The sequence below is a fragment of the Macaca mulatta genome, chromosome 6 (assembly GCF_049350105.2).
Source record: "Macaca mulatta isolate MMU2019108-1 chromosome 6, T2T-MMU8v2.0, whole genome shotgun sequence".
Taxonomy (NCBI): domain Eukaryota; kingdom Metazoa; phylum Chordata; class Mammalia; order Primates; family Cercopithecidae; genus Macaca; species Macaca mulatta.
The window spans coordinates 20,840,158-20,867,898 of NC_133411.1; the positions used below are offsets into that span (position 1 = coordinate 20,840,158).

Sequence of the window (27,741 nt, forward strand, 5' to 3'; positions counted from 1 at the left end):
AATTCACCATTAAAGCCATGAGAAGAGAATTTATTTGTGGAAAGGAAAGGTTTTTATTTATATATTTGATGAATTTAATAAATACAACCTTAATCAGGCTCAGTCCTTATTCTTTTTATTATTATTATTATTATCATTATTATTATTATTTTTGAGATGAAGTCTCACTTTGTCACCCAGGCTGGAGTGCAGTGGCATGATCACAGCTCGCTGCAGACTTGACCTCCAGGGCTCAAGGGATCCTCCCACTTAAGCCTCCCAAGTAGCTGGGATTATAGGCATGAGCCACCAAGCCCAGCTAAATCTATTCTTGTGTCAGCTTTGACAAACTTTACTTTTCTAAATATATATGCATTATGTCTAAACTTTCAAATTTTAGTAAAATATGACATTGTAATACACAATTGGCTTTTGATATCTGTAGGATCTATAGTTATCACCTCTTGATTTTTTCCCAATATTCTTCATTTGTTCTATTTCTCTTTTTGTCTTTAACAGATTAACAGACAAGACAGACTTGTCTGTCTTTTCAAATAACTAAGCTGTGAACTTTTGAATGTTTTCTTTTGATTCATTTCATTACATTCATCTCATAAATTGTTATTCTCTTTCATTTTGATTAAATTGACTTATTTTTCTAACTTCTTAAGAATGATGCTTAGGCTTTCAATTTGCATTATTTTATCTTATTATATGCATTTAAAGTTATAAATTTCCCATTAGTTATGGCTGAACCGTTTCTAGAAATTTTGATATGGACTTATTTACATTATCATTTCATGTAACTAGTCTTTTCATTTAAGTTTGTTTTTCTTCATGGAATCTTTGTTTACTTAGAAATGCATTCCTTTATTTGCAATATGTATTTTGCTTTTGTTTTCGTTTTATTATACTTCAAGTTCTAGGGTACATATGTACAACGTGCAGGTTTATTACATATGTATACATGTGCCATGTTGGTTTGCTGCACTCATTAATTCATCATTTACATTAGATATTTCTCCTAATGCTATCCCTCTCCCATCCCCCGACCCCATGACAGGCCCCAGTGTGTGATGTTCCCCACCCTGTGTCCAAGGGTTCTCATTGTCCAGTTCCCACCTATGAGTGAGAACATGCAGTATTTGGTTTTCTTTCCTTGCGATAGTTTGCTCAGAATGACAGTTTCCAGCTTTATCCATGTCCGTACAAAGGACATGAAGGCATCTTTTGTTATGGCTGCATAGTATTCCATTGTGTATATGTTCCACATTTTCTTAATCCAGTCTATCAATAATATCATTTGGGTTGGTTCCAAGTCTTTGCTATTTTGAACAGTGCCACAATAAACATACATGTGCATAAGTATTTACAGTAACACAATTTATAATCCTTTGGGTATATACCCAGTAATGGGACCACTGGGTCAAATGGTATTTCTAGTTCTAGATCCTTGAGGAATTGCCACACTGTCTTCCACAATGGTTGAATTCGTTTATACTTCCGTCAACAGTGTAAAAGGGTTCCTATTTCTCCACGTTCTCTCCAACACCTGTTGTTTTCTGAATTTTTAATGATCGCCATTCTAACTGGTGTGAGATGGTATCTCATTGTGGTTTTGATTTGCATTTCTTTGACGAGCAGAGATGATGAGTATTTTTCATGTGTCTATTGGCTGCATAAATGTCTCTTCATATCCTTTGCCCCCTCCCTTTTTTTTTTTTTTTGAGACAGTCTCGCTCTGTCACCGAGGCTGGAGTGCAGTGGCACAATCTCGGCTCACTGCAAACTCCACCTCCTGGGTTCACGCTATTCTCCTGCCTCAGCCACCAAAGTAACTGGGACTACAGGTGCCCACCACCATGCCCAGTTAATTATCTGTATTTTTTTTTTTTTTTTGCTTTTTAGTAGAGATGGGGTTTCACCATATTAGCCAGGATGGTCTCGATCTCCTGACATCGTGATTCACCCACCTTGGCCTCCCAAAGTGCTGGGATTACAGGCGTGAGCCACTGTGCCTGGCTTTTTGCCCCTTTTTGATGGGGTTGTTTGTTTTTTTCTTGTAAATTTGTTTAAGTCCTTTGTAGATTCTAGATATTAGTCCTTTGTCAGATGAGTAGATTGCAAAAATTTTCTCCCATTCTGTAGGTTGCCTATTCACTCTGATGGTAGTTTATTTTGCTGTGCAGAAGCTTTTTAGTTTAATTAGATCTCATTTGTCTATTTTGGCTTTTGTTGCCATTGTTTTTGGTGTTTTAGTCATGAAGTCCTTGCCCATGCCTATGTTATGAATGGTATTGCCCAGGTTTTCTTCTAGGGTTTTTATGGTTTTAGGGCTAACATTCAAATCTTTAATCCATCTTGAATTAGTCATTCTATAAGGTGTAAGGAAGGGATCCAGTTTCAGCTTTCTACATATGGCTACCCAGTTTTCCCAGCACCATTTATTAAACAGAGAATCCTTTCCCCATTTATTGTTTTTGCCAGGTTTGCCAAAAATCAGATGGTCGTAGATGTGTGGTGTCATTTCTGAGTCATCTGTTCTGTTTCATTGGTCTATATCTCTGGTTTGGTACCAGTACCATGCTCTTTTGGTTACTGTAGCCTTGTAGAATAGTTTGAAGTCAGGTAGCATGATGCCTCCAGCTTTGTTCTTTTTGATTAGGATTGTCTTGGCAATGAGGGTTCTTCTTTGGTTTCATATGAACTTTAAAGTAGGTTTCTCCAATTCTTTGAAGAAAGTCATCAGTAGCTTGATGGGGATGGCATTGAATCTATAAATTACCATGGGCACTATGGCCATTTTTGTGATATTGATTCTGCCTATCCATGAGCATGAGCATGGAATGTTCTTCCATTTGTTTGTATCCTCTTTTATTTCATTGAGCAGTGGTTTGTAGTTCTCCCTGAAGAGGTCCTTCACATCCCTTGTAAGTTGGATTCCTAGGTATTTTATTCACTTTGTAGCAATTGTGAATGGGAGTTCACTCATGATTTGGCCCTCTGTTGGTCTATTATTGGTGTATAGGAATGCTTTTTATTTTTGCACATTGATTTTGTATCCTGAGGATTTGCTGAAGTTGTTTATCAGCTTAAAAAGATTTTGGGCTGAGACGATGGGGTTTTCTAAATATACAGTCATGTCATCTGCAAACAGGGACAATTTGACTTCCTCTTTTCCTAATTAAATATCCTTTATTTTTTTCTCTTGCCTGATTACCCTCTGGCCAGAACTTCCAACACTATGTTGAACAGGAGTGGTGAGAGAGGGCATCCCTGTCTTGTGCCAGTTTTCAAAGGGAATGCTTCCAGTTTTTGCCCATTCAGTATGATATTGGCTGTGGGTTTGTCATAAATAGCTCTTGTTATTTTGAGATACATTCCATCAATACCTAGTTTATTGATAGTTTTTAGCATGAAGGGCTGTTGAATTTTGTCAAAGGCCTTTTCTGCATCTATTGAGATAATCATGTGGTTTTTGTCTTTGGTTCTGTTTATGTGATGGATTACATTTATTGATTTGCGTATGTTGAACCAGCCTTGCATCCCAGGGATGAAGCCAACTTGATCTTGGTGGATAACGTTTTTGATGTGCTGCTGGATTCGGTTTGCCAGCATTTTATTGAGGATTTTTGCATTGATGTTCATCAGGGATATTGTTCTAAAATTCTCTATTTTTGTTGTGGCTCTGCCAGGCTTTGGTATCAGGATGCTGTTGGCCTCATAAAATGAGTTAGGGAGGATTCCCTCTTTTTCTATTGATTGTAATAGTTTCAGAAGGAATGGTACCAGCTCCTGTTTCTACCTCTGGTAGAATTTGGCTGTGAATCCATCTGGTCCTGGACTTTTTTTGTTAGTAGGCTATTAATTATTGCCTCAATTTCAGAGCTTGTTATTGGTCTATTCAGGGATTCAGCATCTTCCTGGTTTAGTCTTTGGAGGGTATATGTGTGCAGGAATGTATCCATTTCTTCTAGATTTTCTAGTTTATTTGCATAGAGGTGTTTATAGTATTCTCTGATAGTAGTTTGTATTTCTGTGGTATTGGTGGTGATATCCCTTTTATCATTTTTTATTGTGTCTATTTGATTCTTCTCTCTTTTCTTCTTTATTAGTCTTGCTAGTGGTCTAACAATTTTGCTGATCTTTAAAAAAAAAATCTCCTGGATTCAGTGAATTTCTGAATCCAGGGTTTTTTGCATCTCTATCTCCTTCAGTTCTGCTCTGATCTTAGTTATTTCTTCCCTTCTGCTAGCTTTTGAATTTGTTTGCTCTTGCTTCTCTAGTTCTTTTCATTGTGATGTTAGGGTGTTGATTTTAGATCTTTCCTGCTTTCTCTTGTGGGTGTTTAGTGCTATAAATTCCCTCTACACACTGCCTTAAAGGTGTCCCAGAGATTATGGTACGTTGTGTCTTTGTTCTCATTGGTTTCAAAGGACATCTTTATTTCTGCCTTCATTTCGTTGTTTACACCCAGTAGTCATTCAGGAGCAGGTTGTTCAGTTTCAATGTAGTTGTGCGGTTTTAAGTGAGTTTCTTAATCTTGAGTTCTAATGTGATTGCACTCTGGTCTGAGAGACAGTTTGTTGTGATTTCTTTTCTTTTACATTTGCTGAGGGTGCTTTACTTTCAACTATGTGGTCAATTTTGGAATAAGTACATTGTGGTGTTGAAGAATTTATGTTCTGTTGATTTGGGGTGGAGAGTTCTGTAGATGTTTATTAGATTTGCTTGGTGCAGAGCTGAGTTCAAGTCCTGAATATCCTTGTTAACCTTCTGTCTCATTGATCTAATATTGACAGTGGGGTGTTAAAGTCTCCCATTATTGTTGTGTGGGAGTTTAAGTCTCTTTGTAGGTCTCTAAGGACTTGCTTTTTGAATCTGAGTGCTCCTGTATTGGGTGCATATATATTTTGCATAGTTAGATCTTCTTGTTGCATTGATCCCTTTACCATTATGTAATGGCTTTCTTTGTCTCTTTTGAACTTTGTTGCTTTAAAGTCTCTTTTATCCGAGACTAGGATTGCAACCTCTGCTTTTTTTTGCTTTCCGTTTGTTGGTAGATGTTCCTCCGTGCCTTTATTTTGAGCCTATGTGTGTCTCTGCACATGAGATGGGTCTCCTGTATGCAGCACACTCATGAATCTTGACTCTTTATCCAATTTAGCAGTCTATGTCTTTTAATTGGGGAATTTAGCCCATTTACATTTAAGGTTAATATTGTTATGTGTGAATTTGATCCTGTCTTTATGATGTTAGCTGGTTATTTTCCCCTTAGTTTATGTAATTTCTTCCTGGCATCCATGGTCTTTACAATTTGGCATGTTTTTGCAGTGGCTAGTACAGGTTGTTTAGTGCTTCCTTCAGGAGCTCTTGTAAGGCAGGCCTGGTGGTCACAAAATCTCTCAGCATTTGCTTGTCTGTAAAGGATTTTATTTCTCCTTCACTTATGAAACTTAGTTTGGCTGGATATGAAATTCTGGATTGAAATTCTTTTCCTTTAAGAATGTTGAATATTGGTCCCACTCTCTTGTAGCTTGTAGAGTTTCTGCCGAGAGATCCGCTGTTAGTCTAAAGGGCTTCCCTTTGTGGGTAACCTTACCTTTTTCCCTGGTTGCCCTTAACATTTTTTCCTTCATTTCAACCTTGGTGAAACTGACAATTATGTGTCTTGGGGTTGCTCTTCTCGAGGAGTATCTTTGTGGCGTTCTCTGTATTTCCTGAATTTGAATGTTGCCCTGCCTTGCTAGGTTGGAGAAGTTCTCCTGGATAATATCCTGAAGTGTGTTTTCCACTTAGTTCCATTCTCCCTATCACTTTCAGGTATACCAATCAAACGTAGATTTGGTCTTTTCACATAGTCCCATATTTCTTGGAGGCTTTGTTCATTTCTTTTTACATTTTTTTCTCTAAACTTCTCTTCTCACTTCATTTCATTCATTTGATCTTCAATCACTGATACCCTTTCTTCCACTTGATTGAATCGGCTACTGAAGCTTGTGTATGCATCACATGGTTTTTGTGCCATGGTTTTCAGCTCCATCAGGTCATTTAAGGTCTTCTCTACACTGTTTATTCTAGTTAGTCATTTGTCTAATCTTTTTTCAAGGTTTTAGCTTCCTTGCGATGGGTTTGAACATCCTCCTTTGGCTCAGAGAAGTTTGTTATTACCAACCTTCTGAAGCCTGCTTCTGTCAATTCATGAAATTCATTCTCCGTCCAGGTTTGTGCCATTGCTGGCGAGGAGCTGCGATCCTTTGGAGGAGAAGAGATACTCTGGTTTTTAGAATTTTCAGTTTTTCTGCTCTGGTTTCTCCTGATCTTTGTGATTTTTATATACCTTTGTTCTTTGATGATGGTAACCTACAGATAGGGTTTCGGTGTGGATATCCTTTTTGTTGATGTTGATGCTACTCCTTTCTGTTTGTTAGTTTTCCTTCTAACAGTAAGGTCCCTCAGCTGCAGGTCTGTTGGAGCTTGCTGGAGGTCTACTCTCGACCCTGTTTGCCTCGGTATCACCAGTAGAGGCTGTAGAACAGCAAATATTGCAGAACAGTAAATATTGCTGCCTGATCCTTCCTCTGGAAGCTTCGTGTCAGAGGGGCACCCAGCTGTATGAGGTGTTAGTTGGCCCCTACTAGGAGGTGTCTCCCAGTTAGGCTACACAGGGGTCAGGGACTCACTTGAGGAGGCAGTCTGTCCGTTCTCAGAGTTCGGACATTGCGCAGGGAGAACCATTGCTCTCTTCAGAGCTATCGGACAGGGACATTTAAGTCTGCAGTAGTTTCTGCTGCCTTTTGTTCAGCTATGCCCTGCCCCCAGAGGTGGAATCTATAGAGGCAGGTAGACTTTTTTGAGCTGCAGTGGGCTCCACTCAGTTCGAGCTTCGGGGGGGCTTTGTTTACCTCCTGAAGACTCATCAATGGTGGACACCCCTCCACCATCAGGCTGCCAGACTGCTGCACTAGCTGTGAGTAAGGCTCTGTGGGCATGGGACCCACTGAGCCAGGTGCAGGATATAATCTCCTGGTGTGCCATTTGCTAAGACCATTGGAAAAGCACAGTATTAAGGCGGGGATGTCCCGATTTTCCTGGTACAGTCTGTCACGGCTTCCTTTGGCTAGAAAAGGGAAAACCCCCAACCCCTTGCACTTCCTGGGTGAGACAATACCCCGTCCTGCTTTGGCTCACACTCCGTGGGCCGTCTGACTAGTCCCAATGAGATGAACCAGGTACCTCAGTTGGAAATGTGGAAATCACCCACCTTCTGCATCAGTCATGCTGGGAGCTGCAGAACTGATCTGTTCCTATTTGGCCATCTTGGCAGGTCTTAGGTTACTTAGAAATACATTCCTTTATTTGCAATATGATTTTTTAAGAAATAGCTTTTAATTATCATCTAGCTATACTTATTGTAATAAAGAAAAATGAGGTCGATTTTGTACATTATTAAATCTTGTGTTGTGTCCCAGCAGACAGTATAATTTTGGTCAATATTTTGTGCAAATTTTGAAAGAATGCATCATCTGAAGTTGGCATATTTGTCCATCAGTAAATTTTTATAACCGTAATGTTTAATTTTTAATATTACTCAAATTTTATGTGAATATTCTTTCAGTTACTTGGAAAAGTGTGTAAAATCTCTCAATTCAAAAATAGTTTGATTTGCTTATTTAGAGGCAGGATTGACAAGTATATATACATTTAAAATTGCTACTTCTACCCAGTGTACAGACTATGTTTATCATAATGAAGTTTGCCTTTTTACATGTAATGTTTTCCCTTTGATAATTTTTATGTGTATGTATAATTGCATAGGGATATTGATAAAGTTTCCATTAGAACTGTGTGTATAATTTCCTGTATTTTTTCTTTCAACTTTTTTCTCTCTTATATTTATAATACATCTCTTATAAGCAACACCCAATTGACTTTTAAGTCTATTCTGATAACAGGCACCATTTAATTTGAGTATTTAAGTGTTTTTATTTTAACATAAACACTGAAACACACTTTATATATTTTACATTTGTTCATGGTATTTCCACTTGTTCTATATAAATTTTTGTCTCATGTTTTGTTTTATGAAGTTCCACTAACATTACCCATTCAAATATTAATAAAATCTTTATTGTCCTTGTTTGTGTAATGAGATGAAACTATATTTCTACAGCAAATATGAAAAACTGTCATTCTAACTTTGAGTTTTACAAACTTCATGGAAATTTCAGGATTATTTTGGCACTATTACATTAGTTATAATCTTCATATTTTGTTAGAATTTACGTTTAGCTTGGAAATGTGTCATTCTAGAATCCTTGAACATACATCCTATGTGAAATACTTAAAAAAATATTTGTACTGTGACATATAGAAAACCATACACAGTAATTTTTCAAGTAATTGAGTTATTCTAATGTTAATGAATATTTTATAAACATAATTAAAATCAGGAATTAGAGCTTTAAACTTTGCCCTCTTTGGGATTAAGTATTTTTTAAAATTCCAATTTCTATCAGCTTGTTAGTTACATGTTCTTTTACTAATTTGATTGGTTAATTTATAAATTACAAAATAAATTTTCAACTTACAGATTTTATTATAAATTAATAGATTATCAATTTCCTCACAGGTTAGGAATTTAAAATATTTTAACTTCCCTTATCTCTTTCCTTTTTTATGATTTCTTAGACCATGTATACTCTCTATATTTTAAACCCTAGAAACCTTTGATTGCTTAGTTATTAATCATTTAGTTCTGCTTTGTTTTTTAATGTGTCTTGCCAATAGAGTTATTTTCGTTTTTACTCAAGAAAAGCTTTAATGGTGTTTCTGACTTATGCTAAATAATGTTCACATTTTTGTTTGCCTAAATATGAGCTTTATTTGACTTTACTTTTGAGGAATATATTTGGTAGAAAAATAATATACGACTGTCAGTTATTTTCTAGTAGCTCTTGGGGGTTATCCTTTTATTGTTTTCCAGCTTTAATTTTTCTTCATGAAAATCTGATTTATTATTGTCCTTTTGAAGGTATTTTTAAAAATTTGTAATTAAAACTTCTACTTTGAGGTAATCGAAGATTTATAGGTAATTGTAAGAAATAATACTGAGAGATCTTATATACCTTTACCTACTTTCTCCCACAGGTAACATCTTGCAAAACAATGTCACAACCAAGATATTGACATTGATAAGAAGAACATATGAGCATTTCCATCACCATAAGGATATCTCCTGCTGCCATGTTATGGCCACACCCACTCCTCTTCATCTTTACCTTTGGACCCAACCTCTGGCAACTAATAACCTGTTCTCTATTTCTAATTTTGTTATGGTAAAAATGCTATTTCAATGAAATTATACTTTATGGAAACTTTGGACATTGGCTCTTTTATTCACTCAGAACAATTTTCTAGAGATTCATCCAGGTTATGGCATGTATTAATTATTCATTCCTTTTCTTTGCTGAACCGTATTTCATGCTATGAATTTATCACAGTTTGCTTAATCATTCATCTATTGAAGGATGTCTGTGTTGGTTCCAGTCTGGATTTATTAGAAATGAAACTGCTATAAATAATTTTGTACATTTGTTGTAGAAACATAAAATTTCATATCTCTGTGGGAAATGCCCAAGAATATAGTTCTGAATTTTATGGTAATTCCAAATTTAATTTTTTATGAAACTGTCAAAATATGTTCCCGGGTAGCAGTGCCATTTTACACGTTCACCAATGATGCAGAAATGACCTAATTTCTCCACAATTTACCACAAAGTTTAGCTTTTATGATAGGCCTGTAGTGATATCACATTGTAGTTTTAATTTCTATTTACCCAATGTAAATAGAAATAAATTTTTAAAAAGATGTGGAATACCTTTGCATACGCTGGTTGGCTCTTTCTATGTCCTTGCCAGTAAATGTCTGTTCTTGTATTTTGCCCATTTTCAAATTGAATTTTATCTTCAGATTTTATTGTTGAGTTTTGAAACCTTTTTATAAAAACAAACTATAGGACTAAAAGTAGAAACTCTGTAGTTTGTCTTTTTATCATCTTAACAGATTTTAAGAGCAAAACTTTTAAATTTTGATGAAATTCAATTTATCACTGTTTCCTTTTATGACTCATGCTTTTGGTGTCAAGTCAAAGAATGCTTTGCCTCATCTTAGGTCCTGTGACTTTGATAGTGGTATCATATCTTTTTTTCTCTTGCTGCTTTTAATTTGCTAAAGTTTTACTTTCATGCACTGAGGTAAATTTAGCTTTGTAGGCGGTATGCTTGGTGGTTTTGTTTCTCTTAAGTTTATTGAGTGTTTGACTTGATATTTCCATCAATTTGGAATAACTTTCAGCTATAATCATCTTAAATATTTTTTCAGTCCCATTCTTTCTCTCATATGCCTCTGAGAATTGAATAACTTGTATATTAGACTTGCAAGTCCCATATGTCTCTCATATTCTTATTTATATTTTCTTTATCTTTTCATGCTTCAACATGGCTTTTTTATTCTGACCTACTTTCCAGTTCCCTTATTTTCTCTTGCACTATGTCTAAGTTGCTGTTATTACCAACAATTGAGCTACTGTATTTTCTTAAATTTAAATTTTCCAATTCCATTATTTTCTCTTCCACTATGTCTAAGTTGCTGTTATTACCAACAATTGAGATACTGTATTTTCTTAAATTTAAATTTTCCATTAGAATATTTAACATTTTTTTCATCAACTGTGCTTTTATAATGTATTTCAAGAACATTATGTTAGGATGTATGCATCCATTTTTAATAGAATTGAAAGAAAATTTGATAAATATTTAATAATGTATTTATACTATAAAATTACTTACTGGTTTTAAAATCATTGCATAGTAAAATACTTAAGCATATAAAATAATAATCTTAATATTTTAAGTGAATAAATTATATAAACCATACAATGCTTTCAAATATAACTTTACTTTGTCCTCATTCATATTTATAATTTTCTCATGGGAAATGTTGAATTAATTAAGTAGAAGGCCATATCAGCCTGAGACTATCACTGTATTTTTAGCTTTTGTGTAACAAACTGCTACCTAGATTTGTTTGATGGTTAATATTGAGTGTCAATTTGATTGGACTGAAGGATGCAAAGTATTGTTCCTCGGGGGTCTGTGACGGTGTTACCAAAGGAGATTAACATTCGAGTCAGTGGACTAGGAGAGGCAGATCCACCCTCAATCTGGGTGGGCACAACCTAATCAGCTGCCAGACAGGCTAGAATAAAACAGGCAGAAGATGGAAGAGCAGACTTGTTGAGTCTTCCGGCCTTCATCTTTTTCCCGTGCTGGATGCTTCCTGACCTGGAACATCGGACTCCACGCTCTTCAGCATTTGGATTCTTGGACTTAACACCAGTGGTTTGCCAGGGGATCTCAGTCCTTTGGCTACAGGCTGAAAGCTGCACTGTTGGCTTCCCTAATACTGAGGTTTAGGGAATCAGACTGGCTTTCTTGCTCCTTAGCTTGCACACGGCCTACTACGGGACTTCACCTTATGATGGTGTGTGAGTCAATACTCCTTAATAAACTCCCTTTCATATATGCATCTATCCTATTAGTTCTGTCTTTCTAGAGAACTCTAACACATTATGTCAACTAAAAGAAACCTAACTTAGGAATATAATTTTAGTAAAAAATAGCTGGGTTTCAGGCAATTACAAGACAGCCAACTGGTCACTTTAGGCCCAAATAAAGCAAACACCTAGCTGTAGCCAATCAGGTCATTTCTCTACTTGGCTTCTGTGTTCAGTCTTTGAAAGCCTGTCGCTCACGATGCTGGATGGAGTTCTTTAAACTTCTTCTGATTCTGAGTGTAGCCCAATTTGTTATTCATTCTTTGCTTAAATAAACCCTTTTAAATGTATTATGTCTAGAGTTTTTTTTTTATTTTAACAACAGTGAACATGAAAAAAGCTTTATGTTACAAAGCCAGCCATTCAGATATACATATATTTTTCCCTGACAGTATTAAAAATAAATAGGTAATGATTACTTTAGCAAGCCTCACTGATTGTCCTTCATACACAAATACAATAAAAGATGCTTCTCAGGAGTATAATTTCAGCGCAAGTTTCAAAATGACTTGGCATCATTTGGGAAGGGATACTCATTCTTGTTCACTACAGATAATAATAGAGTACTTTCGACTCAGAAAGGGTATATTTTGACCTATACCCTTTCCACTTCTGGATTCATCCAAAGCAGATAGATTTTAAGGTGCTGCTCCTGGAATGCACGCCTTTCTGTAATCCCTCCCCCTTCAGTGTGGGTATGACCTGTGTCTTGGTTCTGACAAACAGAATATGGCAAATGTGTTGATGTGTCACTCACTTGATTACATTACATTATACGAGGCTGTTTTCCCTGCAGGCTTGCTCCTCTTATTTGCTTGATGAAATAACTGGACATATTGGGGAGGTCCAAATGGCAAGCAACTGCTGGTGGTATCTCAGAGATATGGGCAGCCTTGAGGAGTAAAGGAAAGTCTTGACTTTTTCAGGTCTGTATCAGAGAGAAACTGAATGCTCCCAACAGCCCTATGAACTTGGAAGAGATCCCCAAGCCTCGGGCGAGAAAACAGCCCTAGCAGACACCTTGATTAGAGTCTTGCGAGACCTCTGCAAAGACCCAGCTAAGCCATGCACAAATTTCTGACCTAAACTGTGAGATAATAAATGCATTTTGTTTCAAGTTGTGGATTTTGTGTAATTGCTTATACAGCAGAAAAACAAATACACAACCCCTTTCAGCCTCCTACTTGCTCTATTTGCTATAGGCAACCAGACTTCCAAATTGCCTTGCTTCTTTAACTAGATGCCACACAACATCCAGCCTCTTGCCCCATGTTCCAGATCCATCTTCACTCTCACCACCTTATTACTACATATACACTCTTCATGTTTTTAAAATTGAATCATCATTTAGTATCAGCATCACTCAATCATCGTTCCTGTGTCACTCCTGCAGATCCTCCAAAATAGACAGAGCTATCCCTCTGACACAATCAAATCCATCAGCCTCATTAAGAGGAAAACATTTGCTATTTCCTCCTCATTTAAAGTAGAGTTGGACATAAAGCATTCAATATCATTTTATTGGTATAATTTGTGCAGCATTCATGAATGAATTCATTTTTCTGAGTTACATTCGGATCCAAAGAAAATTCAATTACTATGATTCTCCAAAAATTATTTGGTACTTAAAATAAAGCTTTATGAAATTAGTTTCACTGAGTACAAAATTACACTGTGGGCTTTGGGGGATTATACCTAAGAATAATAAAAATAAAGCCGCTTGCATTTATTCCATTCAAATGAGGAGGAAGGAAACAATTAACTTACCTGGCCAGGCTTAGAATTTTCACAGACAACAATATCATATTCCCTGGCAAGTTCGGGTGGATTGTCGTTGACATCCAGAACTCTAATACCCACTGTGACATGGCTCAGCAAATCAGGATTATCTGCAAAATACACAGGAATGTATTTAGTATTTCGATGCACACTTTAGAGGCTCGGTTTAAAACAAATCTCTTTAATACTGCAGCTTGTCACTGGTTCCATATGCTGCAGCAGGACTTTTGGCAAACGGCAACTTTATGAAGGTGCTCTTTGCTAGAACTCATTAACTTACAGGAAAATGAAAAATGAACACCATGGCATGACATGAATGCCAAAATGATATTTTGTCATATCAAGGAAATTACATGTTATCAGGAACTCGAGTGGGAGAAAGTTGTCAGAATTCATTGTATGCTGTCAGAGTCTACAGGATGAACAATTGGTTTCATCATTAATCGAAGAAAAACACAGCAGCTGGTAAAAAAATGATCACATAATCTTTAAAAAAGTCTAATGTTCAAATCTAACTAAACTCAAAGAAAACAAAAAATAAATTTATTTACACAAAGGATCATTTTCTTATGGTAGGATATATGTAGTGTGTGATGTTGAGTCATACTTGAGGAAAATAAAGAGTAATTGAAGTCAAAATTTAGTATGAGATTCACACATGAAATTGACATGTAACTCTGGGAGATATCAAAATATATTCAATACTTGCAAATCCATCTTAAACCAAGTCTTTTCATTTTTTCAGTGGGTTTATTAATTCTGAGATGTAACAAAAACGTAAATGTCTGGTTTATTTTACAAGTCAAAGCTAGAGATTCAGAATATATAATGAACAAATTAAATCTCTCTGTCTGGCTTTCTCTCTGCTAATGTATCTGCCATTCTCTGAAACAATTCAAATTTAAATTATAACAACATACTAATACATTAATAATAAGACTAGTTAAAAAGATATAACAATATTAGAAAAAAGGGAATAAATACTTATAGAGAAGTTATTACGATGGTAAGAAAAGATATGGTTTAAAAAGTATCTTAAGTAGCTCTAATGCAAATAGAAAATCTAAGTAGCACTGTATTAAAATAACTAGAGAAAATAAATTCTTCTGTGAAAAGTTAATTTTTGTGAAGAATGAAAAAAAATGTGTCCCTGATTTTTTACTTAAACAGGTAATTACAGTCTACACATTTTTCCCTAGAAGATATAAGAAAGAGGAAATATTTCAAAATTTTTATTTATTTATTTATTTATTTATTTTGCTTGTGAAACTTTGGAACCAATACTCGACACTGCCACTCAGGACACATATGAAGTGTCATCCGCCTAAACAGAATCATACTAAACACACTCTACTGCGTTGTTCTTGATCATTCTTGATCAATTTTGTACCAGGAATATTTGTTTAGCTCAACAATAAAAGACAGAAGAGGTACAGAAAAGAAGGAAATTTTTATAAAGATAAAATAAAAGTTATTCACAAGTTAGCGAATTAAAGGAAGGATGAAAAAGCATATACATAATCGCTCTGACTGCTATCAGCGGTCACCTCTCACTGTCTACCTCTGCCTTGGTGCAGCTTTCCCCTGGAACTGGAACGCGTTCTTAGGCATTCCACACTTGGGCACAGGAATCTGAATTATTCTACTTCAAAATAGACTCTTTCCATTATGACTCAATATTACTTTACAGCCCTAATGTACAATCACTATTCTGTAACAATGATTAAAAGCATAACATTTGGGATCAGGCTAATATCAGTTTTGTCTGTATACCTACTACCATTCTACGTCCTGTAGGAAACATCTTATCTTATTGAGCATGTGACTCATGACACTGCCTGCCCTGTCAGGGGCAACCATAGCAGTTTTGAAAACCAAAAGCTTAGAGTAAATTTAAAGTAATTTCTGGCGCAAATTCAATAACTGCTGTCTGTTACTAAAAGTAGGATGATGTATAAAAATGTGGCTGTGATTTCAGATAATTAGGGGTGAAAACTCACTATCACTTTATAGCCACTCGCAGCCTTCTTGCAGCCTTCTTGCAGCATTCTGGTCTTTTATGATATGAGATATTTCTATATTTGTGAACTGAAAAGTACCCATGGGTCTCTATATATTATTTCTTGTGTCCTTGGGCTAGTATTTTATCCTTTGAATGTCAATCACTCTACCTATAAAATATAAATCTCTTCATGGGATTTACAAACATTTTGCTAAGGCTAAAACTGGATAATTCTCTAAGGTCTTAAAACACTATTTATATTATTGTTATTATAATTTTTGATTTTATGCTTTGTTTCTAGAAAACAATTTTCATATTCTTTTGACAGCAGAGTAAATAAAATACATTGAAATCATACAAACTTAAATATAAATCATATTCTCAGCACTCTTCAGGAGCAGAACTTCAAAAAGTTATTTGCTATTTATTGATGTACCTTAATTATTTAACCTGTAAGTCTATAATAAGAGTTATTTGACTTGCCAAGTTGTGTTTTTGAGAAACAATTAACGGTAACTATGTCAACTTTATAATACTGAGACTGGGAAAAAGAATGTACATTTTAATAATTTCTGAATACTAAAATAGAAACAAAGCCAAAATACATGCATGCAATTTCCAGCACAAACTATGCTATATAAAAATCATCTGTGCTTTATGCAACATTAATATAATAAGGACTCATGTCATCAGAGTGCACCCTCTAGAGATAGCGATACAGAGAAAGTGCTATTCCAGTGCAAGTGGAAGCGGTATGCTACAATACCTAGAAGATCTTTTATAACTTGAGAAACAATAATTTTTATCCAGTGATTACTTTTGGAAAGACCGATGTGTGCATAACACTATGATGGTCTCTAGAGAACACAGGACAACAAAATATGTCATTCTTCCAGATTTCCCACTTACCGAAATTGAATGGAAAAAACAAATACTATTCTTTTCTTAAATATCATGACTTAATTGTTCAATTTACTTCTAGACCAAAGCCATTATTATTTAAATATGTGCCACTAAACAATCTAAATCATGTCTATTAGTATATGCCTACTAGAGAATTTGGTAGATTTCTAATTTGATTATTCATATTCTAAAATTAGTATTAAAAATATTTGTCAAATATATGAATAGGTTAGTGTAATATTGTAGATTATTTTCCTAAAAATATGCTTTTATTGCTTTCATTATGAAAATTCACTCAAAATGAAAAGCCTTATCTACTATTATAACAATTTACAGGGAATATGAACTTAAATAACCACATTTATTGCTATCTAAGTTTCATAAATGCCCATGAGAATAAAGATGGTTTATAAATTGTATTTTTGGTCTGTCTGATTGAGAGTTCTATGAAAAGATTTCCTTATAGGAAAACGTATAACTAAAATTATGCTCATTCTTTTGAATACTTTCTGTGGACTGATGCTGGAACATTTTAACATGCTTGGTTAATGTTCTGCTTGTTAACAAATAAGTTTCCATTATTTTCTTTAATAAATATATAACAATAAGTTTTGCAAACAGGTGCTTAAATGAAAACAAATTTCCACTTAAGTGTACTTGTTTGATTTGAAATGAGAGTAGGTTTTCCATTGTAAAATCTTGCATATGAAAGTCATATTTAAGTTTTAGGTAGAAAAAGTGAGCTAAATCAATTAATACATATTATAAACTACTTTATAATATTATTACATCTACTTAAACAATAATTTATATGTAAAACTCTCACAATGCCTGGTACATGCTGGTGCCAATAATATGCCTCTTTTTCTCTTTTTTTTCTATATTATTTAAATATCAGTAAAAAAATCAAATATTGTATTCAAAATAATTTGCTATAATTTATATGAAAGATGTATATCATATATAATAAATTACTCCTCAAATATCTCTTTACGGTATCCACTTAAAAAGTTTTTAAATAAAGCATTCTGTGAATTTTATGTGATAGAAAATTTAACTAACTCTATCTGTTTAAGGTCACTTATTTCATAGGAAGGAGCATAACATATGTGTAGAAATATTTCAAAAATTACAAAGCATTTAGAAACATATCACACAAGATTTACCCCACATATTTATTCAACTTTTGTACGTTTACAATAAGTGCTCTCATTTATTACATAGTTATCATACAAATTCTAAATTGAAGTGAATTATTTAAAATGAATCTTGACTCTTTTCAATACATTATTTTGTTCCAGTTGCCTATAAATCCTCCATCAATTCCTTATATATCATTAATATTATTATCTGAGAGTCACATGAGTTAGAAGCTTTAAAATTAAAGCTGTGCCTTTGCTGTTAGGAATGAACACTTTGTTCCATTAACCAGAACTACAAAGTCAAAGTAATTTACCGCTACTTGAAAGTAATTACATTGAGATAATGTAAGAAATTTTATTGATTAAAAAGTAAATGAAAAATTGTATTCTATTCTTGTGAAAATGTCACAATTGGCCCACTCAATTATATAACAATCTACCAAATATAACATTTATTTTCCACTTTTTGTAATAATTCAGTTTGAACATGTTTTATCTATCTTAGGCTACTTGTCTATAATGCCTGTGAACTTTTCTTTCATCTTTATAGAGTATACAGGATTTATCTTGTGATGAACTGTTATGCTGTCTTTTGCACTTATAATTACAATCATATTTTTAAAGCTGCTTAGAAACTTACTAACAAAATGGATTATAAGTTTATTCTTTCTTTTTCTGGGTGTGCAATCTAATTATAATAAATTTTCCTGGCCAGACGCGGTGGCTTACGCCTGTAATCCTAACACTTTGGGAGGCCGAGGTGGGCGGATGATGAGGTCAGGAGATCGGGACCATCCTCGCTAACACGGTGAAACCCCTTCTCTACTAAACACACAAAAAAATTAGCCGGGTGTGGTGGCGGGAGCCTGTAGTCCCAGCTACTCGGGAGGCTGAGGCAGGAGAATGGCGTGAACCGGGGAGGTGGAGCTTGCAGTGAGCCATGACCGCACCACTGCACTCCAGCCTGGGCAACAGCGAGACTACATCTCAAATAACAATAATAATAAAATAAAAATAAAAATAAAAATTTCCTTATAGATAGAATCAACATCAGAAAATGCTAATTAAAGCAAAACAGCTACTATGTAAAATAATTAATAAAAATAACGATACATATATATTTTAAATGTTTGTATAAAAATATTGAAATGCATAATTATTCATCAAACTGCAATCTGTCAATGTAGGAGTATGGACAGAACTCTGAGAACAGATTTGTTGCTGCTCGGGGTTAATGCCACCATTCTTAGAAAGATAACACACACTGAGTTACTTACGAAGTTATTTATGAAGTCCAAAATTGATTGATTCTAAGTGAGGGAAGAATTTGAAGATTCTTTCAAAACACTAAGCATGGCAACACGTCTACTTCTATAAAATTACCTGAGATTTTATAATTGCCTAATTGTTCTCCTTAATTGCAACATAATTTTAGCAAATCACTTTTATCAAGTCTTGGGAAACTTTCAACTTAAAGTACGTTACACAAATTCTGAATCCATTATGTGCATATATGTCATTATTTTGTTTACTATTTAAATAAACTACATAATTACAATAAGAAGTTTGACTGGTTTGGAAATAGAACTAAAAAAAAAAAAAATCCACTTTGGTCAGGAAAAAGCAACTGATTAAAACTGGCCTGCCATCACAAAGGATAGTAAAATGGAACAAAATATATAAAATAGAAAATAGATAATGTGAAGAATGCTCTCTGGGAGAAGAGAGCTACATAAGCAGAACCCCAGGACTATCTCAGGCTTTGATAATACATTCATTATGACCAAGTGAGGGATAGCCTAGGAAAAGAAGACTGGTTGGTTAACATTTAAAAATCAGTGAATATAATTCACTGCACACATTCAATACACACATAATAAAAGTTAACAAATATGACATAAGAAATAAAGAACACTTCGCAAGTTACAAATAGAAGGGACTTTCTCAACCTCAACAAATCTATGACTATGATCACTCTTATCGGTGAATATTGAATGCTTTGTCCCAAGGATTAGAAATAGACAGAAATGTAGGGATATATGCTCCCAAAACTTCTCCTGAACACTATCTTTAGGGTTAGAGTTAGAGTAAATAGTAAAAGAAATAAAAGTTACATAAATTGCAACATAGAAAACAAATTTATCTTCTTTCAGAGCCAGAATGATTCTCTATGAAGAAAATACCATATAATATACAAAAAAATTAGAATTATTAAAACAATTTAGCAGTATCACAGGATATAAGTTCAGTATTTACATATATTTCTATAAAAATGAAAGTAAAGGAAGATTTTAACATCTAATTTATATAACATGAATAAACATGAAAACAAACATGTGAAATACTTGTATGCTGAATTCTACATATATTGCTAGGAGAAATGTTTAAATGACCTAGATAACTGAAAACATACTGTGTTTACTCACGGATAAAATGCTCGATATCGTTCATTGAGGTGTTCACACTCCCAAAGTGAAACTTAGATTCAATGTAATACGAATCAAAAATCCGACATTGTTGAATAATTTGATAAGCCGATTCTAAAAGTTATATGCAACAAAAACTGTTCTAAACAGTTTCAAACAATTTCAAAAAGACAGAAGAAAAACGTGGGAGAACTCACACTGATTTTGTGCCATTATAAAACTACAGTAATCATAACACTGTAGTAATAGTATGTACATTGTCAGTGGTACCAATGACAGTCAAGAAATTGATAAATACATAAATGCTCAAGTGTTTATGGACAAACTAGCCATAATAATTGAGAAAATGATAGCATTTAGACAAATGGTGGATCCACTGTAAATTCATATTAAAGAAAATTAAACTTGACCCTTACCACTCATCATACATAAAATATGGCCCAAAGGAAGCCTTAAATATAAATATAAAACCTCGAGGTTTAAATATATAAAACTAATAAAGGAAATTTTTGTTACCTTTTGTTTGGCAAAGAATTATTAGAAAAAAAACACAAAATATTAAAACCATAAAAGAAAAAAAGCCAACAAATTGTAATTTTCAAGAAAATGTTATTTGAAAAACTCATTAAATATAGCATTTATTAAGAAAATGAAAAGATAAGACACAAATAAGTGAATATATTCCAAACATGTACATCTAATTAACTCATATGTCCACATACGTTAAAATCTCAAAATCAAACAATAAAAATCTAAACAAGTTTATAAAATTTTGCAAAATCCTGAATAGGAAATCCACCAAAGAAGAAAATACAGATTGCACATGAAAATATTTTCAACATCACTTCTCTGTAGTGAAATGCAAATAAAAACAACAATAAGTTGTCACTACATACTTATTAGAATGAGGGGAAAAAATACCCTGGCAACATATGTGAAGGACGTGAAGCAACTGCTGATAGTAATGCAAAGTTGTATAGCCAGTTTGGAAAGCAATTTGGCATATTTCCATAAACTTGAACATGGTATTTTGTTTAACAATCCCACACTTAGCCATTTACCCAAGACAAGTTAAAATGTATGTACACACACACACACACACAAATTGGGCTGGGCACGGTGGCTCACACCTACAATCACAGCACTTTGGGAGGCCGGTGGAGGTGGATCAGCTAAGGTCAGGAGTTCGAGACCAGTCTGGCCAACATGGTGAAACCCCGTCTCTACTAAAAATATATATATAAATTAGCCAAGCATGGCTTCTTGAAAAGAGTAACTCATAAGCTTGACTCATTAACGCAAAAGCTTCCTGAAAAGAATGCCTCAAAGGAGCCCACAGTGTCTACTTGTCACTCTCATTACATTTGAAAAAGGTAAAACTATAAGTAGTTACCAGGACTTGGAGGTGAGGGAAGAGAAATCACTTCAAATTTAACTTTTGTGGATGAAGGTTGTGGAAAGTGACTAGATGCCTCTGCAAAATTCATTATGCTTTACACATAAAAATGGTAATTTTACTATGTAAATTGCTCCCCATGAAACTTGACTTGTTAACAAGAGTGATATATTCTGAGACATTAAATTTGTAGCCAGTGGTTTCTTTTTTCTGTCATTTTCTTAAATAGACTTCTCTTTGACAAAATTTTTCCAATGCATCATTCTAACAAATTTCTTTAAAATGAACTTTTAGTAACAACATAAACTTTATTAATGTATTGCTTCTATTGAAATAATAAATACTATAAATTATTGAGAATATTCCTCATTTATGCTTGTCACTGGGTTGTTGACATCAAGGTGATCTGAAGCAATAGTTAAGAAATAAAAAAAAAAAGAGGGAAAAAAAAGATAATCAAAGAACCTTCAGTCAAAGAGACTGGTGTTTCCTGATTAAGTATTATAACATTTGCAATTTACTTTCAAATAGTTCCAATAAGACAAAATCACAAAATTTAAAAGGCAGGAGCAATAAGTTATTGTTGTACTATTATTTTTCTACTTGAATATTTTCATCATAAAAATTGTAAAAAAAAAAAAAACCAAAAACTGGTTTCTTTAATAAAATAGCACAAACGAAAAAAAAAAGAAGTGCCTTATACATAATATCTGATGATTAACATTTTTATATTTTCATTTCCTCTATCCAGAACTTTTGACAACATAGTCATATATGTGTGAGTGCCTGGGTTTGTATCTTGGTTCATTCATTATGAGTGTCATATTTTCATTTATTTGGGATTATTTGATTTGACTTAGTAGTATGTAGTGTCACTTATGATTTAAAAGGCACATTATGACAGGTGGGTGAATAACAAGAAGGCTAAGTTTAGGACCCAAACACAAAGGAAGCTAAGGTTAGGATCCAAAGAAAGCTATTAAAATACCCCAGGTAAGGGGTGAAAGTTGTTTGAAGTGGAGTAGAAATGAGACAAACGATAAGAAATTGTTGACTTATAAATAGTTTTTAAAGGTATAGCTGACAAAAGTTTCTAGTGGATTGGATGTGGAACATGAGAGAGAAGAGAAAAATGACTGCATGCTTTATATAAGCAAGCTAAAGACTACTGTCATCATTCCAAAGATAGATAAGACATCTGAAGAAGATTGAGGGAGAAATCAGATTTTACAGAGATTTACTTGCAGCGTGTCAAGTTTGAGACCTTCAGGAGCAGATATTAAAGTGGCTAATATGGAATGCAGGGGAAAATAACATTGCAGCTGCAGATTAAAATTTGAGAGTTATGAAATCTACGAGGCTGAATGAAATCACCATTGCAACAACTCAAGATACATTTGAAGTCTAAAACTTGGGGTCCCACAACTCAATAAGTAGAGAAGTGAGGAGGGACTAAACAGCATGCAGAAAGAAGAGCCAAAGAAGGATGGAGTTAATCAAAAGGATATTATGTCCTTAAGCCAAAGAAAGAGTCTTTTTCTTGAAAGAGTTGTTAATCGTATCAAATATTGATGCTTCGTTGAGTAGAGGAATGAGAATTAGGCTTTGGATTCTGCGACATGGAGGTTGAAAATGATTGTGCTGAAGTATCGAAGTCAAGAGTCTTGTTAGAATGGATTTAAAACAGCATGGAAGAAAAGAGTACAAACTGTAAACAGAGTAAATTATTTCAAGGAGTTTTTCAGTCAAAAGAATGAGATAACAGTTGTACTTGGAGGAGAATATTAGATCAAGAGATGTTTTCAGCTTTTGTTGTTTTTTTTGCTTTGCATGAATTAATTTTATTTTCAGATAGAAAATAAAGCATGTTTTTGAAGACAGAGGAATCATGCTTTAGACAGTGAAAAATGAGAATTCAGGAAAGAAGATGAAATAGAAAGAGCATTGTCTCACAGCAAACAAGTAAGAACAGTATAAGGTCATGAGAAGGAGTGGCCAGAGACTTGGCATGAACAGTGCATTTCAGGAACCTGAAGAAAGCCATATTTACAGATATCAACATCTACTAGCTAGGCTGATAGATAGGATGACAGAGGAATATGAAAACCCTTTTCTGATTGTTCTTATTGTATAAGTTTTTGGAGAAGCAATGTTATCTTATACAATACACATAAGGAAATTGGAAGAGGTATTAGAAATTCAACAAAAAGAAACCTATAAAATAAATATCTAGCAATGCTGTATAAAATTATTTGAGTGGTTTGGTTTCTTTTGAATAAAGAAACTTGTTCTAATTGTCTTACAATGTGACACTAACACTGGGATATTGCAATTAACAAATCGTCAAATGTATTCACACATTAAGTAAATGTGGTGGATATTGTGATTGTCTCATGAAATTGCTCCTTATTATGTAGAATCTAAAAAGGTTTGAAAGGAGTTAACCATAAGTAATAATAAAAATATGGGCCTGATGGTCCTGAGTCAGTGTCCACATGCCTTTCATTTTGCCACAATAATTTATCCATGTATGGACAAATTTCATGTATTAAATACATTTGTTAAGGCAGTGAAAGGAGATTAATACAAAAAACAAAAAACCAAAACACAAAAATCCAAAAGCAGCAACATTTTTAATGGCTACGTAAAATGACAATTTATCTCCCCAGGTTGTGAATGAGAATGCATGAACCCAACTTTGGCATCACTCATCTTATTACCATGTTACAAGTTAACATACAGTTTGTTACTTCTTACTATAATATAGCAACATGAAGGATAAAGGTGATGTTAAAAAATATTCAGAAAATGAAAAATCAGGGAGAATTGGAGACAGAGAACTGATAAAAGCAAACTCAGAGCTTAATTTACCTACGAACTTTACAGATACACGAGCCAATAAATCTCTTTTAAATTTGAGAACAAATTGAATTATTTTTTCCTTGTGTGCTTTTTTACATATAAGTGAAAACATTCGAACAAATTCTGGCAGCCACCTCCAAGGCAACACCAATTATTCCAGCCTGTATTCATATCCTTGTATAATGACTTTCCGTATCTAATAAGGTTTTCCATATTTAATATTATTAAATACAATATTGCAGAAGTAACAATGTGCGATTTCTGAGGCTAGGTCATAAAGAAGATGGTTACCTTCAGGTCACTCATTCTCGGGTAACTCACTCTGAGCTGGCCAGCTGCCATGGCAATCAAGACACTCACCAGTCCTATGGAGGAGTCCGTGACATGAAAAACCGAGTTCGTTGTCAAAAACCAGCACCAACTTGCTAGCTATGTAAGTGAGACATGTTGGAAGTGTCTCCCCCAGGTCCAGTCACATTTTGAAATAATTACAGCACTAATCAAAATCTGGGTGACAACCTCTGAACCTGAATCACCCATGTAAGCTGTTCCCTTATTACTGACCCAAAGAAACTGTGTAACACACTATAGTTTATTAATGTTTTATATTACTACATTATGAAGCAATCTGTTACATGGCAATGGATTGATACCTATATGTATACACAACATTTCTAAAAACCATTTTGTTTGATTACTTTTGATTATTGGTTAAGGCAATACTGACTTCTTTCTGTGCTATTCCCTTTGTGCGCTAAGAAAAAGTGCCAATTAGGATCTCTTTGTGTGCTAAGGGAAATTGCTAATACAATCACATTTGTGGAAGACAAATTGCATACATCAAAATAAGCACATTGACAATAACAAAATAATGTTTATAAACTATAGGGACTTAAAAATACTCACTCTGAGGTAATGGGTTTTTATATTGTTAGATGCAGCTGCTAACCAAAAATAATTTCATATTAAGGGCAGCAAGGAATACAATCACAAACATTTCATTTCTATCATCTGACATTAACAGTTGGATTCCATTTGAAATTTGTGGATTCTAGTCTTTCAATATGTTTGCATGAGAGTTGAGAAAAAAATAACTAAAAAGAGTCAATGAATAAAGAAAACACAAACATTGGTTTGTGGACTGTTATGTATGTAATCTTCATAAAGAAAAAGTGAAAAAGACAGCTGAAGCAATGCATACAATATGCACTTTTTGTTGTTTCACTTGTAAATTCCGGAAATAGCAGAAGCTTTCAGACACATTGAAAGTTTTAATAAAGTATAATCTCCCAAACTTTGGCTCTTTTGGAAGTTTATCTGTTATACAAGCAATGAATGATTAGAGTTTCCTTTTGGTGAATTGATCAGGTCAAAGAAATTTTTACATTTAGTGCATAGAACAAGGTTAAATAGGATATTTGCATTAAATGAAGAATAAACTGTGTAGTGAATCATGAAGTTGTTAAGCTGGTATGATGGGTAGAGAAATTAGGAGCAAAATATATTTATGTATTTAACACAATTTACTAACCACGTTCTGTATACCAAGACATTCACTAAGTATTTGACAATACTATGATGAACAAAGATAAGTTAGACCAGATTTCTAAACTTGACATGGTTACAAGCCCATAGAGGTGAAAAAAATACTATAATGAAATGTGATAAGTGCTATACTTAATGCATGCACAACGTTTACCTGTGGAAGAAAAGAAACTGTATATTTGTCTAGGTTGTTGCAAAAAAACTTTACAGATGTGACATTTTAAACAGTTCTTATAAGTAAGTAACTTTGTAAAGCAGAGCAAAATGAAAACAGGTCACTGAGAGATGAAAGGATTATGAAATTATTGAAAAACCCTGGCCTGTGTGGGGACTATGACTAAAAACACAATACACATTTTTCAGAGGATTAAGCTGAAAACTGAGAGGGCTGAGTCTTGTTAAGAAAATCCATCCACGTGGAGTTTATTTCTTAGACCATCAAGAAACGTTTATGTGTCTCTGCGCATGTGTTTGTCATAGGATTGGAACTAAATGGAGCTATGATTTAAATCAAATTGTGGTTACAAACAATGTTTCTTAACCTTAACCTTAACTTTACATTAGATTCATATAGGGCAATGGTCCTTACACTTTAGCATGAATGAGAAACACATGGAAGGCCTGACAGGACCAGGGTTTCTGGGCCTCCACCACAGAGTGTCGGATTCACTAGATTTGGGCCGAGGCCTGAGGATCTGCATTATTAGTTCCCATGGAACACACTTTGAGAGCTACCAGTTTGGAATGTAAGATGCTGAGGACCTTCTTCAGGAAAAATGAATCTCAGAATCTCAGATAAGCAGTGGGTATAACACTTGAGGGGACTCAAAAACATAATGTGTAGTTAGGTTTGAGATCCAGATATTGCGAAATATCACTCAGATAACGGTGTGAATGATGCAGTATATGGTACCATGATGGTTAATTTTATGTGTCAACTTACCTGAGCTATGCAGTGCAGATTTATATAGTCACACATTATTCTAGGTGTTTTGGAATGAGATTAGCATTAGCATTGGGAGACTGAGTAAAGCAGATGGTCTTTCATATTGTTGGTGGGCCTCATTCAATCAGTTGAGGGCCTGACTAGAACCAAATTACTTCCCCCCAATGACAGAGAATTCTCCTGCTTCACAGCTTTGCATGAGCTTTTCCTGGCTCTATAGCAGTCTGCCTGCCTTTGGACTCAAAGTGGGATAGAGTGCAGATTTGGGATTTGTCAGCTTCCATAATCACGAGAGCCAAATTTTTATAATAAATCTTTCTGTTCCCCCTCTCTCTTTCTCTCTCTCTTTCTCTGTCTATTTCCATATCTCAATATATGTACATATATATGTGTCTGTGTGTGTGCACACACACACATCCTCCCTATCACTCTGTTTCTCTGGAGAATCTTAACACACAAATTCAGACACATTTGGATTCAGAAGAGAATATGCAGGGCAACCTTTACTTATCCCTCAACTCAAGACTGAATCCATGCATTATCCTCTCTATGAAACCTTCACTGATCCCCTTAGAGTGATTAAACTACCGTTTTGTAGCCCCTAAAAAAACTTTCTTATCCCTAAAAATCCTGTTTCCGCAGTAATTTTCCAAAATGCAATTATCTACTTACCTTGTCTTATGAATTACACTCAAACGCCTCAAAGGCAAAATAATATTCTCAATATCCCTAGTGTCTAAAATACCACACTGCCTAGCAAGTATCATTTATTAATATATTCTGCATGAGTTAATTGAAGGATATTTTAGGATAAAGATGATAAAGTACCCAACACCAAAATACTGGAATGGGAGCTAATATATAGAAAATTGTAAGAGGTAAAAGAAAGATGAACATAGTCAAATGTCACCAAGAAATGAGGGAAAGACGAAAGGTAAAAAGTACTGATAGGTTTTGGTTATCAGGCAGTCATTGATGTCTTATTTGTAGGTCCTAACAAAGAGTTGGGATGGAAATATGCGTAATATGCATTATACCAGGGATGCATAAAGGGAAAATTGAGTGACAGTATGTAAGTTTGAAGGAAAGTTTATTATCCAGTAAGAATCTCATAGCCATTGGAGAAGAGCTCATTCCAGCTGG

At 34.3% G+C, this 27,741-nt stretch overlaps 1 protein-coding gene across 21 annotated transcripts in view; it reads right to left on the reverse strand.

The window, feature by feature from the left end:
• The window catches only part of CDH18 (cadherin 18), a 1,124,701-nt gene that overhangs the window by 41,095 nt on the left and 1,055,865 nt on the right, over window positions 1-27,741 (reverse strand). For all 21 annotated transcript variants that reach the window (XM_078004402.1, XM_015139758.3, XM_028849356.2 and 18 more), the window contains one exon: window positions 13,365-13,486. In XM_078004402.1, the coding sequence (XP_077860528.1) occupies window positions 13,365-13,486 (122 nt within the window). The remainder of the gene's footprint in view (window positions 1-13,364; window positions 13,487-27,741) is intronic.